The sequence below is a fragment of the Myodes glareolus genome, chromosome X, assembly GCF_982192425.1.
Source record: "Myodes glareolus chromosome X, mMyoGla1.1, whole genome shotgun sequence".
Lineage (NCBI taxonomy): Eukaryota > Metazoa > Chordata > Mammalia > Rodentia > Cricetidae > Myodes > Myodes glareolus.
The window spans coordinates 24002193-24021299 of NC_142053.1; the positions used below are offsets into that span (position 1 = coordinate 24002193).

At 38.7% G+C, this 19107-nt stretch overlaps 1 protein-coding gene across 1 annotated transcript; it reads left to right on the top strand.

The window, feature by feature from the left end:
* The first annotated feature begins 2697 nt into the window (after positions 1–2697).
* Positions 2698–3651, top strand: LOC125410656 (olfactory receptor 5AP2-like). Its single transcript, XM_048450292.2, has one exon. The coding sequence runs from the start codon at positions 2713–2715 to the stop codon at positions 3649–3651; it is 939 nt and encodes a 312-aa protein (XP_048306249.1). The 5' UTR covers positions 2698–2712.
* The last annotated feature ends 15456 nt before the right edge of the window (positions 3652–19107 follow it).

Sequence of the window (19107 nt, forward strand, 5' to 3'; positions counted from 1 at the left end):
GTAAAAGAGTGGATTTAGGGAGGCTATGAGCCTTTGAATTTGGACGCACCAAAGAAGACCCTTGTAAGCCAAAGGGAAAAATCAAGTTTATTCCATTACTAATTAATGAGACTTGGGATTGAATGATAAAATCTAATGATGCTAATGTTGGTTCTGAATGCAGGCTGTCAGTCTCTGAAGACAAAGTAAAATTGTAAGAGGACACTCAGTTTAATTCCCCAATTAGGAAGCAGCTGTCACCTCCGGGGACAACCCTAGCTGCTGATTGATTTTCTTTATACACTGTAATCACTGTCAGTTCTACCTCAAGCAGTTCCAGTGTCTTATATTCCTCTATTATAGGTGACTCTTCCTTAGCATAACCCTAATACACTAACATCTGGATTGGTAGAAAGGGCAGATTATGAAAAATTCCTCCATATTTCATAAATAAGATTCCTTTGAATAACCAACTTGTTGAAAGTACAGTTAAACAAAGATTTCACATGCAAAAAAATTGAGTTATCTGTAACCTTTTCCGGAAACAGCATAATTACCCAAAACAAAGCAGAAAAGATGGCTGCTTCTTATTTCCTGGTTATAAACTGGGCTGCAACTTTGAACACTGATGGAATCAGGCCCCCACTTCTGGTTTCAGATCGTCTTATTTATGCCACAGCACATTCTAATTTCTAATCCTATCATGGGCCAGGACTAAGATCAGACAGGCACTTCACAAATGTGGGTCTCTGAGCACCACAAGGAGGCAAGTGGGGAAGGGTAAGCTTTGTCCATGACTCACTGCTAACCCATTTCTCCTGCTGGGGTGGGGAGGGACAGGGAAAGAAACCTCTTAAATGCACATCCTACTGCTTGTGAGTCATGAATGTCATTTTCATTTATCAAGGATGGAACATTATTTTTCTCTAACATTTCAAGTGAATAACTTTACATATATTTCCCTGCCCCCAATTCCCATAGGAATTTGATGCCATGGACGCCGTCAGCTACACATCCACAGAGCCTGGCAGGAACTCTTAGCTGTCTTATAGGTAATTTAAGATCAATAAGTCTGAATCCCCTCTTCCCTCCAGTGACGTTAGTGAAATCCACACTGATTTGGAGATGGGGGAGTTCAGCAGCAAACAGTTGTCTGACTTGCTGTTATTTGAAACTCACACTGCTATTGAGTCTTAAATACTGGTTCAGAAAGTCAGGTACTACTAAGCTAAGGGAAGCCACGTATGTGATGGCTGAGTGGCCTGATGTTCTTGCGGGATTCCTAAGAGAGGAGCAGAGATTGCCTCTGATTCTTTTGCCTCTTTTTACTCCTACTGACTTGCCTTCTCCGGGGGTTCATCATATGATGGTATGTTCCTGTTTTGTTTTGTTTTTTTTTTTTTTTGCCTTTCTGAATCTGATTTATTTTGCTTAACCTGAGAATCTCCAATTCAACCCATTTTTTTCCTGCAAGTGAAATGAGTGCATTCTTTTTTCCCAGCATACTTGAGTTTATATTGACATTTGATTTACTGTCACTACAAAGAAGTAACATAATTTAAGTACAGCATTATCCAAATTACATTAGAAAAGTATTTTTTCCTTAACACATAAGAAAATGGTATTGTATGCAAAGCCATATTTGGTGGATGTCCCTGGGAGGCCTGTTCTTTCCTGATGGGAGGTGGGGTGGGGAGTGGATCTGGAGCAGAGGGGAGGGGGAGACTGGAAGGGGGGGAAAGCAAACTGTAGGCAGGATATAATATATGAGAAAAGAATAAAATAAAAATAAAATAATAAGTTGTTTTAAGATACATATTGTACCTGGTAATAAAAACTGTGTATCAATAGAAAAATCAACATGAAAGGAAAGAATACTTGAGATTCTTTCCTGTATTATTTAGTGATATAAATCAATAAGTGCTGTATTTTAAAAGTCAATCACTAATGTTGAAATTGTATGTATTATCATAGAATATTTTGTGATAAATGAGGTAGAGGACAAAAAGGGAAGCATCTGCTCAGTGTCACCTATATATAGTATTTGCTTCCTACTGTGTAACTCTCAAAGGTAGATTAACCACCATTTATGTCAAAGAAAAAAGTGGGGAAGAAAATCATTGGAGACACTCTCTCTTAAGGGACACTTAACTTGTGATCCCTTTCCAACCCTTATGATTTGAATGGAAAATGTCCCTCGTAAATTTATGTGTTTTTTTCACTGAATTCTTGACTCATGACACTGTGTGGGGGAGGTTGTGGAACCTTTAGGAAGTGGAGGCTCATGGGAGAAAGTCTGCAACTTAAAGCAGACCTTCCATTTTATAATGCAGCCTTAGCTTCCTATCACATTTCTGTTTCCTAGTCCTCTGAATGTGAGGAAAGGCATCCCAGCCACATGTTCAGGCCAGCATAGAGTAGCCTGCTGCTGTGTTTTCTCCATCCCAAACATCTGCATCCCTCAAGTCAAGAGCCAAAATAAGACTCACTTTCTTTTGATTATTTGTGTCAATTCTTTCGTCAAAGCAGGGAGAAAATGAAGGAATGCCGCAGCTACTAGGTAAGTACACCTCGTAGAACATGTACAAAAAAAGTATCTTCTAGTGGAGACCAGACAGTAATTTAGGAACTAGACAGTATTTCTGGCGCTCCTGTTCCCTTCCAGTAGTGTTTGCTCTTTTACCAGCTGCTTATACTTCTTCTCTTCAGATCCTGAGCCTGAATCTCCTAGATATGGGTAATCGGACCATGGTAAAAGAATTTCTCCTTCTGGGATTTGGAAGCCTCCATGGCTTACAGTTTTTCGTTTTTGCAACATTTCTTGTAATCTATGTAATGACCTTACTGGGGAATATTCTCATCCTTACAGTAACTTCCAGTGACCGCAGCCTCCAAACTCCCATGTACTTCTTCCTGTCAAATTTCTCCTTCCTTGAGATCTGGTATACAACCTCCATTGCTCCTAAGATGCTGAAGACCATTCTCTCTGGTCAGGAGGCGATTTCTTTCGCAGGATGTGTGGCTCAGTTTTATTTCTTTGGCTCCATGGCCGTAGCTGAGTGTTTTCTCCTGGCAGCCATGTCTTATGACCGATATCTTGCTATCTGCAGCCCGCTTCAGTACCCTTCTCTCATGAGCCTACACACATGTATCTTGCTTGCAGGTGGATCTTGGCTGGGTGGCTTTATAACTCCTGTTGTCACTGTCACTATGACTTTCCAACTTCAGTTTTGTGCATCCAATGAGATTGATCATTTCTTTTGTGACCTTGCCCCAGTGCTGAAGCTAGCTTGCTCTGATCCAGAGGAAGTAGAAAAAGCAACTTTTCTCATGGCCTCCTTTGTCACCATGGTGCCCTTCCTGCTTACTGTAGCCTCCTATATAAACATTGTGATTGCTGTCCTCAGGATACCATCAGCTGCCGGAAAACAGAAAGCTTTTTCTACATGCTCCTCCCACCTCATCGTCGTCACTCTGTACTATGGAACTCTGGGAACAGTGTATGCTGTCCCCACAGCGACACAGGCCACTGCCCTAAACAAAGTCTTCTCACTGCTCTACACTGTGGTCACCCCCATGGTCAATCCCATTGTGTACAGCCTGAGAAACAAGGATGTTAAAAGGGCTGCGCAGAGACTTCTGGGCGAGTGGAAGCGCGCTGTGAAGACCTAATGGCTTACTCAGTCCCCAGAGTCCTTTCCTCAGCAGCTTGCATTCTCTAAAGAGGGTCAGATACTTGGTTGGCAACTTAGCATTTCAAGCAACCACTTGTCCCTTCTTCGGGGAAATCATTAGCAGGGGAGGGACTCTCCCTTCAGGTTTTACACTAAAATGCTTCGGGTGAATCCCTGAATGAAGGAGTAAATTGATCAAGATAGATATGTTTCCACCAGGCTCCTCTACCATATTGGTTCCTTTTGAGAGGAAATTAGAAACAACAAACTTGATCATTCATAAGAACCAAGATATAAAATTCTCTAATATTTTTTTTGCTACAACCACACCAAACTTCCAAAATAGACTCAAAGGCAAGAAGTATTCATACTTGCCACATCTCCCCCACAATATCTCACCAGAGTGAGGAAAACATGTTGTTCCAATAGGGCCTCTTTAGTTGAAGAGCAATGTGTTTCATCACCTATCTATCTTTGCCACTTGTTTCCAATTTTGGTATCTGGCCTATGAAGCCCTCTGGCTTGAAGACAAGGTAATCTTGATTGGCTATCAGTTACATGTGCATATATGTGGCTTAAATCTAATTCCTAATGCTACCTTGAGGGACACCAGAAGCACAGATAGCTATCGCCAAACCTCCACTTACAAAATGAGTCCAAGAATGCCAAGCAGTTTGGGAAACACTTTCCCAGCTGGTTCTTCCTACTCCCTTCCCGACCACCTACAGAGCTCCCTGTTGTACAGGGCCTAATTGTCTCTAATCTAGTTTTAACTTCTTGTAATTACCCTCAATTATGAAATAGAGCCTTCAGAACACACTCCTTGTGGTTAAAACCTGGATCTAGAGTAGAAGTGTAATTACTGTTCAGCCTCTCAGGGGTTCTGCCTTCTGCTCAGATGCACAGTGGAAATGCCTCATCTGCTCCCGCCACTTAGAAGTGGCTCTGAATACAGTTGAAGAATTTGTTTAGTGTGCTTGTCATTAGGAAAGATTAAAAATATCTACTGTGCCCACATCAACTAAACCTAGAAATCTTTAACAGCTTCCCTTTGCCCTTAGGACAAAGCCTAAATGTTCCATGGAAGCGAAGAGCAGACACTTGTTACAAGATCTCCAAACATGTAGCCTATCTTCTTCCCACTCCTGGCCAAAGAATGCATAATTTCAGGCAAAATCTCGGCTTTTTTCATTTCTTGCTCTTCAAATTCCTGCCTCCCTGGTGTGCTGTTCCTCAAACCCACTTGTCTCCTTGGAACTTCCACACATTACATTATTTGTCTCCTTCCTTCCCTCTTTTGCTTTTCTTTATTTTTCCTTTCTTTCCTTTTAAAAATGAGATATGGTTTCATGTAGTCTGCATTGCTCTAATACTCGCAGCAATGCTCATTCCTCTATCTCCAAAGTGCTGGGATTGTAAGTATGCTCTATTGTGTCCGGCTCCATGCCTCTTGTAATTTGGACATTCAATTGGGTGCTGCCCAGTCTTTGTATATATGCTTTTAGAGCATTCTGGCTTTTTTCACTACAGATTTTCACAACTACAATTAAATAACTATATGAATGTAATATATGTATATATAAGCACACACACATGTGTTTGTGTATCTTCTACCTGCATCATAAATTTCACCAAGGCATGATTCATGTGCATTCAATTTTTCTTCTAAAACTCTACCACCAAGCACAGCACTCAACACGCAATGATTTGGTCAATAAATATTTGTCAATAAAATAACGAAAAAGCTAACTAAAGTCATTTCACTTGGTTGATAAAGCATTGCATTGCTCTCACTCAAGATATGATTATTTAATCTCCTTGTGGGTCAATTCAATTCACTCTATTTCCCACACCACAGCTTACTCTGGAATCCACTGTCAACCACTCTACAAATGTGTGTAATTTTGTCCAGAACTGGAAGATTGCATATGCTGCAAGATAGCCTAGCCCTAAAACTAAGAAGAATTCAAAGTGTGGGTCCTGCTCCCAGCGGCAGTAAAGCTTCTATGCTGTACCCAAGTGCTCTGGTTGATGATTTTGCCTATGTAATGTGAATAGCTTTTTTCTCTATTTAGTGAAACATTATGTTAACGATTGGACAAAGTAAATAATAGTAAATCAGATCAAATTATCATGTCTCTGTACAAGCCAATGAGAAATTATCCCCCATTAACCTGATCAGTACAAACTGTCATACTACATTAGAAGAGCTACAGCTCCAATTTGTATGTTAACCCTCACTGTTTGGGCCAGATGGTTTGTTGGTACTTCAGCATCTGTTCAGTGAAGAGAGAAGAGAGAGGGAGAAAGAGAGAGAGAGAGAGAGAGAGAGAGAGAGAGAGAGAGAGAGAGAGATCTAGACTGAGCAAACCTGGAATAAGAAGAGGTAAAATGGGCTTCAAGCCTGGTCTAGTGGAAGAGTGCCAATAATCCTATGTTTATTCTACAGCCTTGGTCTTACTACATCTCTGTATAAAGCTGTCCATGTAGATAAGCATAAGCAGAATTGTTTTCAGGAGTCTTTTGGTGACAATATTCAAGTAAAAGACTGTTACTTTGCTTCAGAGCAATGCAAATGGAGCTAGAACTCCAAGGAGATGGCCAAGAGGTAGTCTGGTCTCTCAGGAAGAAAAAACATGCTAAGAGTTAGGCAGGTGTCATGTACTCTACCAAATGGATATCTGTACAGAGGTTAATTGTAGTGTGAACACAAAAATACAGGTAAATCATACACATTCCGTTTCTTTGGGGTTTTCAAGATGTCAAAATTATAACTTATTTCCCATTTTCCCTCTTTTACATCTCTGTAGGCTTCTCAAATTTATTTCCACCTCTACCTTCATCTGTTGTCCAAAATCATTGCCAGTGTAAATATGAATAAACATCCAAATGCAATGTCAGTATTATAGTCTCAGTTCTTAAGAATCTTAAGATTCTTTTGGCTGGTCAAGGTTTGCTTTGACCCACCTGACATCAACATTGTTTCATGGTTATATTAAAGTAAGAGGATGAACTCTGTATCACAGTCGCCAGAATTTATATACTAAAATAAGAATAACTCAAAACCCTGTTTTTAGGAACACTGAAATACCTATTGAATAACCAAGTAAGAGAAGTGGTTCTAGATGGAAGTCGTAGGAAATTAAGTAATCTAATAACAAAGTCGGGAAACACAAATTTCTAATTTTGTGAACTATATTTGTCCCCAAAAGCTGATGACAGAGCTGAAACCCCAAGGATTATTAGGTGGCATCAGTCAAAACCAAAATATCAAAAATTGTGTCAAACTTTTTAGTGAAGAATTCAATCACACAATTCCTCCAGTGCTTCAAAAAGTCTATTCTACTAGCTTCACTTCTCATTTTTGAGAGTACAATGACAGTTAATCAACAAGTAAAAAATTAGCAGTAAAAGAACACAACTTCATTATCTTCATCTCTATTTGAATTCTGCACCTGTTTTGAGGTATCTAGCATGCAGGCGTTTATCTTTTAAGAGTCTAGCATGCTTACTCCTTTATCATACTATGGTGTGGGAGAATTGTCTGTATTCTGTCAATCATATTTTAATAAAACGCTGATTGGCCAGGCAGGCAGAATAGGCGGGAAAGCCAGACAGGAAGTAGAGGTGGAACAAAGAGACTGGGAGTATTCTGGGAAGCAGGAAGCTCCCTCCGCAGTTCTGCCCAGACCACCAGAGAGGAAAGATGTAAGCTGCCCCACTGGAAAAGGTACTGAGCCATGTGCTAACATAGATAAGGATAATGGGGTAACATAAGTTATAAGAGCTAATAAGTAGCCTGACCTAATGGGCCAATCAACTTTATAACTTATAGAGATCTCCATGTGATTTTCTTTGGGCTTGCCAGTTGTGGGGTACCAGGCGGGACAGAAACCGCAACAAGCCGGCCCTCATGTTACAATACTACATAAGCCATTTGTCACCCTGGTTACATGTCTGTTCCAAAAGACCTTATTTTGACGAGATTTCCCCCGAAAGTTCAAAGCAGATGTCATATCTTCCCTGTTTTCATTCATCACTCAAAGTGCATTGACATCTTTACTAAAAGTTCGTTTGTATTTTGGGTTTCTTCCAAAACAAGTCAGCTTTCTTCGACCAAACTGGGTTCATCTGCCATCACTCTTACAGCTCCAAGGCATAAAGATAATTAATGAAGCAAATCTCTGGCATTTTCAATATTGCCATCATTCTTGTGGAGAACTAGATGACCAACTGACACATTATCATGGATACTGTCACTAAACTTTTTTGAAGCAGTCTCATTTCCTGTTCTCCATAGCATTCATCCCGTAGCAAGCATCTCTTAGCTTGTAAAGTATCTTACTTGTAAGTTCATTTCATACAACATTTGATAGTGGTCTTTTGCTGTAAGCAATAGTCGTCAATTTTTGGGGGGGGGCAATGACTTGAAAGAGCAATCATTTTGATGCCAATGCCAGCTAGCATCAAACTGGTTAGTAGACTTTGAAGGTTTTGTTCCTGAGAGTTTAAAGCGTGTTTCCAATTTGGCCTTGGTCACGATTCCAGATATTGAGTAACAATTTCCCTTTGGGAAGCATAGATGGAACTTCAAGGATGACTATTTTAGAAATTAGGACATTTGTGTTGTTCTTTATCTTTCATAAGTTTTGTAATCATAGCTTGGTCACTGCCACACAATCTTGAAAAATGGGCAAGTAGGGCTTGGGACGGAGGGGTGCTTACTCTAATTCTCGTGTATCTGTTAGAGGACCCTATAATATTTGTCTTATTCTATGCCTTGAGTTATTGAAGCATTTGATATTGGTCGCTATGTTAGACTCGGGTTAGTGCTGAATTTGAAGCCAAAATCTGAGCATTTGCTGCTAACTTATTCAAGAGTATTACCTCAAAGGAGTTGATGAAAAGACACATAAAACAATCAGCATGGTACATGGCACATATTAAACATAAATCGTTTAACAACTAGTCAGAATTAGCAAGGTCAAAGTATCTTTTAAAGCTGTAATATAACAGCTCCATGAATACGGTCTTTTGTTCTTCAAATACTTGTCTCATAGAGTTAATGCCAGAAACAGGATTCCATTTCAGCCATCATCCAAGGAGAAAGTGGGGTTCTCCCAGGGCATGTATTTTTGTTTCCTTGAGACATTAACACAAAGCAAATATTCCTGAGTTGATGGTAATATATGCCCTCTCCAGTAACAAGGGCTTGGTAGTCTCTGATCTTCAGCTGCATTACTGGTATTCAAGGCTTCCCTTTATTTTCTGTGTCTCTGCATACCAGGAGAGAATTTATACAAGTGAACTTTCTTCTTAGTGAAATGATTAGTTGAGGCATTATTATTCTCTGTGGTTCCTTCCAAATGTAAATAATTAATTTTATAAATAATTATTTACTTAAGTTAATATAAAATATTAATTTTATTTGAGAAGATGGCTTAATGGAATTTTTGCTAGAAAATAGAAAAATATATCAATGTTTAAGAGGTAAATAAAAATCTATATTATTACTTTCCATTATTTGTGTGTGGTAGTAATTTATCAATCAAATTTTTTCTTTCCATCGCTGATAACTTGGAAAACTCTAAAGCTGGGTATACAAATGAGGCAGTTGTATATCATGAACTTACCTATTTATCAACATGACTCCTAACTAAAATGTTATAAGCACCTAAATGCTCCCTTCTTAAAAGCCATAATTTCCTATTTTTTGTTGAGTTGAAAACTAAAGATTATCTTTTAATAACCTTAGACAAGCCTAAAGTAATGATACAAAAAAAATAATTCACCCAAACCTATGGAGAATACTTCTAGAAACACCTCCCCAAGTAGCACTTTATACACGTTTTAACTGAGTTTGGTTGCTGGGCTTAAGGTCAAATAGTAAATATCAAAGGACTACTGGATACAATACACAATATTGTTAGTAGTCAAGGACTTTAGAGACGAGACAAGACACTTCTTAAAAAGTAAATAGCCCATGACCCTTTCATGGGTGATTCAAGAGCCTGGTACTTCTATGAGAGTTCTTTAAGAATATCTACAACTCAATGAAATCCAGTGATTTCTGTTCACAATGATGACCTAAAATAAACCTAAGAAGGCCAAATTGTGTCAAGAAGAATTAATGTGAAAGGATGAGACCTATATTAAACATTTGAAGTAACTGAATTCAATGATGAGTATTCTTTGGACATGTCTTTTATTTGGAACATGCACTTGAAAATGTATCTTTTCCTGACCACTGCCAAATAGACAGCTATTGCAGCATCTTCCAACCAAGGAGTCTCACACTAAAGTCTTTCAGCCTGACTTCAAAGAGCAGACAAGGATTCTTGATGAGCACTGTGTGTGAGAGAGAGAGAGGAGGGAGGAGACAGAGAGTGAGATAAAGGAGGGGAGAGGAGAGAGTTTTTAGTGAAATGTGTGTGAAAACTTTTTGTTCTGACATGACAATCGTGTAAGTATAACTAGTCAGATAGTAACTAAATTATTTCCTATATTAAATTAATGAAATGGTTCTCTCTCTCTCTCTCTCTCTCTCTCTCTCTCTCTCTTTCTCTCTCTCTCTCTCTGTGTGTGTGTGTGTGTGAGAGAGAGAGAGAGAGAGAGAGAGAGAGAGAGAGAGAGAGAACATTAAAGTTGGGGTATCTTATGCAAGCACATATGATAAGCATGAGATGACTTTTTAAGGAGGTCAGTCTAATTTACAGATGTGTTTCTTGTATCTTGTGTTGAGTGCCCTGTTTACCATCTTTAAGATGGATTCCATGGGTCAAACTTGGCTGCCTTAAAGATCACTCAGATTATCATATTCTGTCCTCCTGTGCAGCCCAACAATTCCACCGCTCTATCCTGTGCTTTCAGTCAGAGCTGCCACCTGTTCTTTAGCCCATTCAGGCCAGAATGGCTTGCTTGAAACTGACCTAGTGACACTGATTAGACTAAGTTAGTCCTGGCAGAAACAGGAGCAGAAACAAGGTGACAAGGTTGGACTGCAGGACTTTGCATGGTGTGAACCAAACTCCCTTGGGGACAGTAGAATCCAGGATCCTGGAAAGGCTGCCTGAAGTGAGGACTGCTGTTTGGAGGTACAAGAAGCTTATGTAGCACATATAGGGACCTTGGTATATTGGAAAAAATCAAGTGAAAAGGTAAAATGAGAACCAAGATGATGTTCATGAATAAGAGAAAGTGTAAACAGAAAATATGGAGTGTCCTGAGTTATCTCTCCCAAAATGAGCCAAAATGTCCTGATGCCATATCTAAGAACACAGTCATTTACTGAGGGCAGAGTATTTGTCAATCACTTCCTTCAACACATACTGGGCATATCTCATCAACCAGAACACCATTGCTTCTCTTCTAGAGTTGTATCTTAAAGCATACCAAGTAAAGAAGTTCTTGTTCACATGAGAAGTACCACAGTGGATGCAAGAGAAGACTTGGAGAAATTAAGTCATACAGGTAAACACTTAAAAACAGGAATGTAAATTTACAGGGTACCCACTTGGTTTTAGAAAAAAGAATTGACTTTTCATGATATTGACCATGGCTTCTCGGGTCTCTGTTTTTGCCACCATGGACCCTACATTGTACATGCACTCACGTCAGAATAAGTGAAGCAGTTTGGATATGCATATTCTGTTTCACTTTCTAACTATTATAGATGGTGATCACCTCCTATGAAATAATCTCCCCAAGTTCTACCCACAAAATTCAAATTGTTCATCTTGATGTGGCACAGACAACATCCCCATTGGGAAGGTTCTACTTTACCATGACCAAAGTTCCCCAGAGTTGTTAGGCTGTCTGAATGGTCTTATTCTAACCAAGTAGATTAGAATAGTAGGCATTCACTACATATCTTTCACAATAGAAATGTCACTTATTTTATCAGAAGCCAATATTTTTCACATGTGCTCTAGGCCTTGGCCTTCGTGGCTTTGCATTGATCATGTCCTTACAGTCTCTTTTTTTTCCAATTCTGTTTCTTTAATAGTAATCAAGAACAGGAGTTTTTCTCCCCATTGGCCTTTATTGCTGCTTTAACATAAATACCCCTGTTCCATCCTGAAACCCAAAGTCTGATGGTGTGGGAGAATTATCTGTATTCTGTCAGTCATGTATTTTAATAAAACGTTGATTGGCCAGGCAGGAAGCAGAGGTGATGCAATGAGAACAGGAGAATTCTGGGAAGCAGGTAGGTTCCTCTGCCATTTCTGCCCAGACCACCAGAGAGGAAAGATGTAAGCTGCCCCACTGGAAAAGGTACTGAGCCATGTGCTAACGTAGATAAGGATAATGGGGTAACATAAGTTATAAGAGCTAATAAGTAGTCTGACCTAATGGGCCAATCAGTTTATAACCTAATGTAGACTCTGTGTTATTTTCTCTGGGACTTGTTGGTTGTGGGGTACTGGGCAGGAACAGATACCCCAACAAGCCAGCCCTCATGCTACAGTCCGAGGCTTATAAAGTCATTTTACAATTCTATTTCCAAAAAAATAAATCTTTAAAAGAAAAAATAAGTATAACCCACAGAATACAAGAGATAGAAGAAAGAATCTCAGGTGTTGAAGATACTATAGAGGAAATAGACTCATTATTCAAAAAACATTAAATTTAATAAATTCTTAACATCCAGGAAATCTGGGAAACCATGAAAAGATCAAACCTAAGAATAATAGGAGTAGAAGAAAGAGAAGAACTCCAGCTTAAAGGCACAGAAAATATATTCAGCAAAATTATAGAAGAAAACTTTCCCAACAAAAAGAAGGATATCCCGATGAAGGTACAAGAAGCTTAGAGAACACCGAATAGACTGGATTAAAGAAAAGGCATCCCCTCACCATACAATAATCAAAACATAAAAAACATACAAAATGAAGAAAAAATATTAAGAGCTGCAAAGGGAAAAGGTCAAATAACATATATAGGTACACCTATCAGAATTACACCCGACTTCTGAATGGAAACTATGAAAGCCAGAAGGTCCTGGGCAGATGTGCTGCAAATAGTAAGAAACCACAGATGCATGTCCCAGACTACTATGCCCAGCAAATAGTATATTTCCTTCAATCACCATAGAAGGAGAAAAAAGAAATTCCATGAAAAAAAAACAGATTTAAACAGTACGTATCCACACACTCAGCCCTACAGAAAGTACTAGAAGGGAAACCCCAACCTAAGGAATTTAACTGTACCCAGAAAAACACAGGGAACAGATAATTCCCCACCAGCAAAACACAAAAAAAGGGAAACACACAAACACTATAAACATAACAGTAATTAACAACCACTGGTAATTAAGATCTCTTATTATCAATGGACTCAATTCACGTATAAAAAGACACAGGGTAAGAGAATGGATATGAATACAGGATCCAACCTTCTGCTCTATATAAGAAACACACCTCATCCTCAAAGACAGACACTACCTCAGAGTAAAGGATTGGGAAAAGGTTTTCCAATCAAATGGATCTAAGAAACAAGCAGGTGTAGCCATCCTAATATCTAACAAAGTTGATTTCAAACTAAAATCAATTAGAAGAGATGAAGAATACTTTCTACTCATAACAGGAACAATCCATCAAGATGTAGTCTCAATCCTGAACATTTATGCCACTGATAAAAAAGGACCCACATATGTAAAAGAAACATTACTAAAATTTAAATTGCATATCAAACTCCAAACACTAATAGTAGGAGATGTCAACATTCCACTCTTGCCAATGGACATGTCAAACAGACAGAAATTTAACAGAGAAATAAGAGAACTCGCAACTGTCATGAATCAAATGAACTTAACAGACATCTATAAAACATTCCACCCAACACGAAAGACTATACCTTCTTCTCAGCACTTCATGGAACCTTCTCTAAAATTGATCACACACTCGGTAACAAAGCAAATCTCCAAAGATACAAAAAAAAAAAAATTGGAGTAACGCCCTGTGTTTTATTGGACCACATGGATTGGTTAGAATTTAACAATAATACTACTCTCAGAAAGCCTACAAACTCATGGAAATTGAACAGTGAACTACTGAAACAACTCTGGGTCAAGGAAGGAAGGAAGGAAGGAAGGAAGGAAAGAAGGAAGGAAGGAAGAAAGAAAAGAAAGAAGTTATAGACTTCCTAGAATTCAGTGAAAATGAAGGCACGTTTCCAAACCTATGGGACACTATGAAAGCGATGATAAGAGGAAAGTTCATAGCACTAAGTGTCCTCATGAAGAAAATGGAGAAAGCTCACATTAGTGACTTAACAGCACACCTGAAAGCTCTAGAGCAAAAAGTAACAGACTCACCCAGGAGGAGCAAAAGACAGAAATAATCTAATTGAGGCCTGAGATCAACAAAATAGAAACAATGAAAACAATACAAAGAATCAGTTAAACAAAGAGCCGGTTCTTTGAGAAAATCAACAAGATAGACAAACCCTTATCCAAACTAATCAAAAGGCAGTGAGAGAATAACCTAATTAACAAAATCAGAAATGAAAAGGAGGAAAAAACAGACACCGAGGAAATTCAAAGAATCATTAGGTCATACTACAAAAACCTGTACTCTAGAAAATTGGAAAATGTAAAATAAATAAACAATTTTCTAGATAGGTATCATATACAAAAATTAAATTAAGACCAGATGAGCAATTTAAATAGACCTATAAACTGCAATGAAATAAAGCTGTCGTCAAAAACCTCCCAACTAAAAAAAGCCCAGTGCTGGATGGCTTTAGGGCAGAATTCTACCAGAACTTCTAAGAAAATCTAATACCTATACTCCTCTAAGTGTTCCACATAATAGAAACAGAAGGAATGTTGGCAAACTCTTTTTATGAGGCTATAGTTACCCTAATACCAAGTCACACAAAGACCCAACGAAGAAAGAGAATTACAGACAAATCTCACTCATGAACATGAATGCAAAAAACTCAATAGAATCCTGGCAAACAGAATCCAAGAACATGTACAAAATAATTATCCACCATGATCAAGTTGGCTTCATCCCAGAGATGCAGGACTGGTTCAACATACAAAAATCTATCAGTGTATAAGATAATCCATCATATAAATAAACTAAAAGAAAAAAAACATATTATCATTTCATTAGATGCTGAAAAAGTATTGGGTAAAATTCAACACCCCTTTATGATAAAGGTCTTGGAGAGATTAGAGATACAGGATCATACCTAAATATAACAAAGGCAATATACAGAAGCCAACAGCTAACATCAAATTAAATGGAAAGAAACCCAAAGACATTCCACTCTCAATCAGGAACAAGACAAGGCTGTCCACTCTCTCCATATCCCTTCAACATAGTGCTTGAAGTTCTAGCAATAAGATAACATAAGGAGATCAAGGGGATTCGAATTGGAAAAGAAGAAGTCAAACTTTCGTTAATTGCAGATGATATGATAGTGTACATAAGTGACCCTCAAAACTCTACCAAAGAACTTCTACAGCTGATAAATACCTTAAATGATGTGGCAGAATACAAGATCAACTCAAAAGAATCAGAAGCCCTCCTATACACAAAGGATAAAGAAGCAGAGAGGGAAATCAGAGAAACTTCCCCTTTCGTGATAAACAACACAATTCTTCACAGACGTTTAGAGAACAATAATTAACTTCATATGGAAACAAAAAAGATACAGAATAGACAAAACAATCCTGTACAATAAAGGAACTTCCAGAGGCATCACCATCCATGACATCAAGCTCTATTACAGAGCTACAGTAATGAAAACAGCTTGATACTGGCATAAATACAGAGCGGTTGACCAATGGAATCGAATCTAAGAGTAAGATATTAATCCACACACCTATGAACACCTGATTTTTGATAAAGAAGCTAAAATTACACAATGGAATAAAGAAAGTATCTTCAACAAATCAGGCTGTGCATCACTGGATGTCAACATGTAGAAGAATTATAACAAGTCCACATCTATCCCCATGCACAAAGCTCAAGTCTAAATGGATTAAAGTTCTCAATATAAATCAGGCCGCATTGAACCAGCAGAAAAGAAAGTGGAAAGTAGTCTTCAATGCATGGGCACAGGAGAGAAGACTTCCTAAATGTAACCCCAGTAGCACAGACACTGAGGCAACAATAAATAAATAGGACCTCCTGAAACTGAGAAGTTTCTGCAAAGCAAAGGACACAGTCAATAAAACAAAAAGACAACCTACTGAATGGGAAAAGATTTTCACCAACCCCACATCAGATGAAGAACTGATCTCCAAAGTATTCAATGAACTCAAAAAATTAGAATCAAAATTCTAAATAACTCAATTAAAAATGGGGTACAGAACTAAACAGAGAATTCTCAACAGAAGAATCTCAAATGGTCAAAAGATACTTAAGGAAATATTCAACATCCTTAGCCATCATGTAAATGCAAATCAAAACAACTTTGAGATACCATCTTACACCTGTCAGGATGACTAAGTTCAAAAAAACAAATAATAGCTTATGGTGGAGAGGATGTGGAGTAAGGGGAACACTCATCCATTGCTGGTGGGAATGCAAACTTGTACAAGCACTGTGGAAATCAGTATGATGGTTTCGCAGAAAATTGGGAATCAACCTACCTCAAGATCCAGCAATACCACTCTTAGGCATATACCCAAAAGATGTTCAATCATATTACAAAGGCATTTGTTCAACTATATTCATAGCAGAATTATTTGTAATAGTCAGAATGTGGAAACAACCTAAATGCCCCTCAATCAAAGAATTGATAAAGAAAATGTGGCACATTTACACATTAGAGTACTGCTCAGTGGTTAAAAAAAACAATTATATCTTGCATTTAGCATGCAATGGATGGAATTATAAAACACTATCCTGAGTGAGGTAACAAAGATTCAAAAAGATGAATATGGTATGTACTCACTCATAAGTGGATACTAGCTATAATCAAAGGATATTGAGTCTATAGTTCATGATCCTAGAGAAGTTAAGTAACAAGATGAACCCTAAGAAAAACATGTATAAATCCTCCTGGAAAATGGAAACAAACAAGAACACCTGACAAAATTGGGAGCATGTGGGTGGGGGAAAAGGAAGGGTGGAAGGGGAGAAGGGGAGGGGTGAGGAGAACTTGAGGGAATGTGATTGTCGAGAAGTAGGAAGGACAATGATGAGAACGAGGAAAGAGACATCTTGATTGAGGGAGCCATTATAGGGTTAGCAAGAAACCTGGCTCTAGAGAAATTCCCAGGAATCCACAAGGCTGGCTTCAGCTAAGACCTTAAGCAATAGAGGAGAGGGGGCCCCATTTTGACTTGCCCTGTAGTTAGTCAGACTGATGAATATGTTAAATATCACCATAGAACCTTCATCCAGCAACTGCTGGAAACAGAGACAGAGACCCACATTGGAGCACTGGACTGAGCTCTCAAGGTACAGTTGAAGAGTTGGAGGGATGAAAATATGAGCGAAGAGGTCAAGACCATGATGGGGACACCCACTGCAACAGTCTAACTGAACTAATGGGAGCTCACAAACTCCAGCTGGACTGGGAAGGAAACAGTATAGGTCCAAACTAGTCCCTCTGAATGTGGTTGACGGTTGCATGGCTGGGAGGGACTGAGGGGCCACAGGCAGTGGCACCAGAATTTATCTCTATTGCATGTACTGGCTTTTTGGGAACCTATTCTCTTTGGATGTATACCTTGCTCGGCCTAGATATAGTAAGGGAGGGCCTTGGACCATCCTCAAATATTTTTTTCTTACCCTTTCTGAGGATTGGATGGGGTGGGGTGGTAGGATGTGTTGAGGGAATGGGATGAGGGGAGGGAGAGGGAACTTGGATTGGTATGTATAATCAGAAAAATGATATATTTTTTCTTTATAAAAAAATCTGCAAAGTCTAAAAAAAGAAAAAATAGTAATCAAACTTTTCTGCTTATACAATAAAAGTAACATCTTCCATCAAGCATCCTGTTCTAGTTCTATCTACAAATATTTCTTTTCAGGGTCAAATTTCTCCAAAGAACTAGCTATACATAATGTCTTCTCTTCTTTTCCCTTTTGCCATTCATTTGTGCCACTCCGGTACAGCTTCACACCCATCACTACTAAGAATTTCTTTTCTGAAGTACTCAATGATGTCCAGGTTATCACACTTAATAAACTTCTGTTTGTGGTAGCTTATTCCTTAGTCAAATAGCCTTTCTTCAGCATAATGTATCAGGTTCTTATAATTAAAATATGCTCTTCTTAATGCATGGTTTGCTTTCTACCTCTCTCTCTTCCCCTCATCTATTGGAAATTCTTTATCTACCCGGTGTCTAGGTGATGGCGTTTCCATGATCCTATTCGGAGTTGTTTTCTTCCTCTAAATCATTTCTCTGAATGATTGCACCCACTTTCATGCTTTTAAATGCCACCTACATGCTGATGACTTCCAAATTTATATTTTTCAACTATCTATCTCTCCAGATTTCCAAATCAGTAGATGTAATTACCTACTTGACATCCACCACCAAATCAGAACCTTTCTGTGCAAAACAGGATGTGTCATTTCTCCTCTCCCTTGTCCTACTCGAGCATTCCATATCCGGATGAGTAGTGCAAACACTTATTCAATTCACAGCCACTGAAGAGGAAGTTATTATTGATGTTTCCTCCACGTACATCATCAAGGAACCTCATCAATTCTACTTGTGGATATATCAAATGCAGTTCAGTTTTCATCGCAGAGAGTATTCATCTAGCCCGCGTTTCAGATTTTCTGACCAACAATATTGCAATTGTGTTCTAATTAGTTTACCAACAGCTGTTAATGCTTTGCCACTGTCAAAAATTATTCTTCGTCAAGCATCCATTCAAACTAAAGATATAAAGTTAGGTCATGTTATTCTACTAGTAACCATTCAACAATTACAATCGCACAGTGAAGTCCCGGGAAACTCTTCATGGAACTGTTGCTTTCCAATCTTAGCTCTGATACTCTCTCCCATGACCACTGCTTTCTAACCACACTTGTCTTCTTTCTCTTCTCAGAATACTCTAAAGTCTTTACTACTAAAGACCTTGTTGTTAGCTCCTCTCCTCGCTACACCACCCCATCTTTTTTTAAAAAAAAAACTATTTTTTTAACTTAACTCCCTAGATCCAAATGAGAAGTAGAAGGAGGGAAAACGTGAGCAAGATACGCAGGACCAGAGGGAACCTTCATCCGACTATGGATGGCGATACAGACGGAGACCCACATTGGAGCACTGGACTGAACCCCCCAAGGTCCAAATGAGGAGCAGAAGGAGGGAGAACATGAAAAAGGAAATCAGGACCGCGAGGGGTGTGTTCACCCACTGATACAAGGGACTGATCGAATGAGAGCTCACCAAGGTCAGCTGGACTGGGACTGAACGAGCATGTGATCAAACTGGATTCTCTGAATGTGGCTGACATGGGGGCTGACTGAGAAGCCA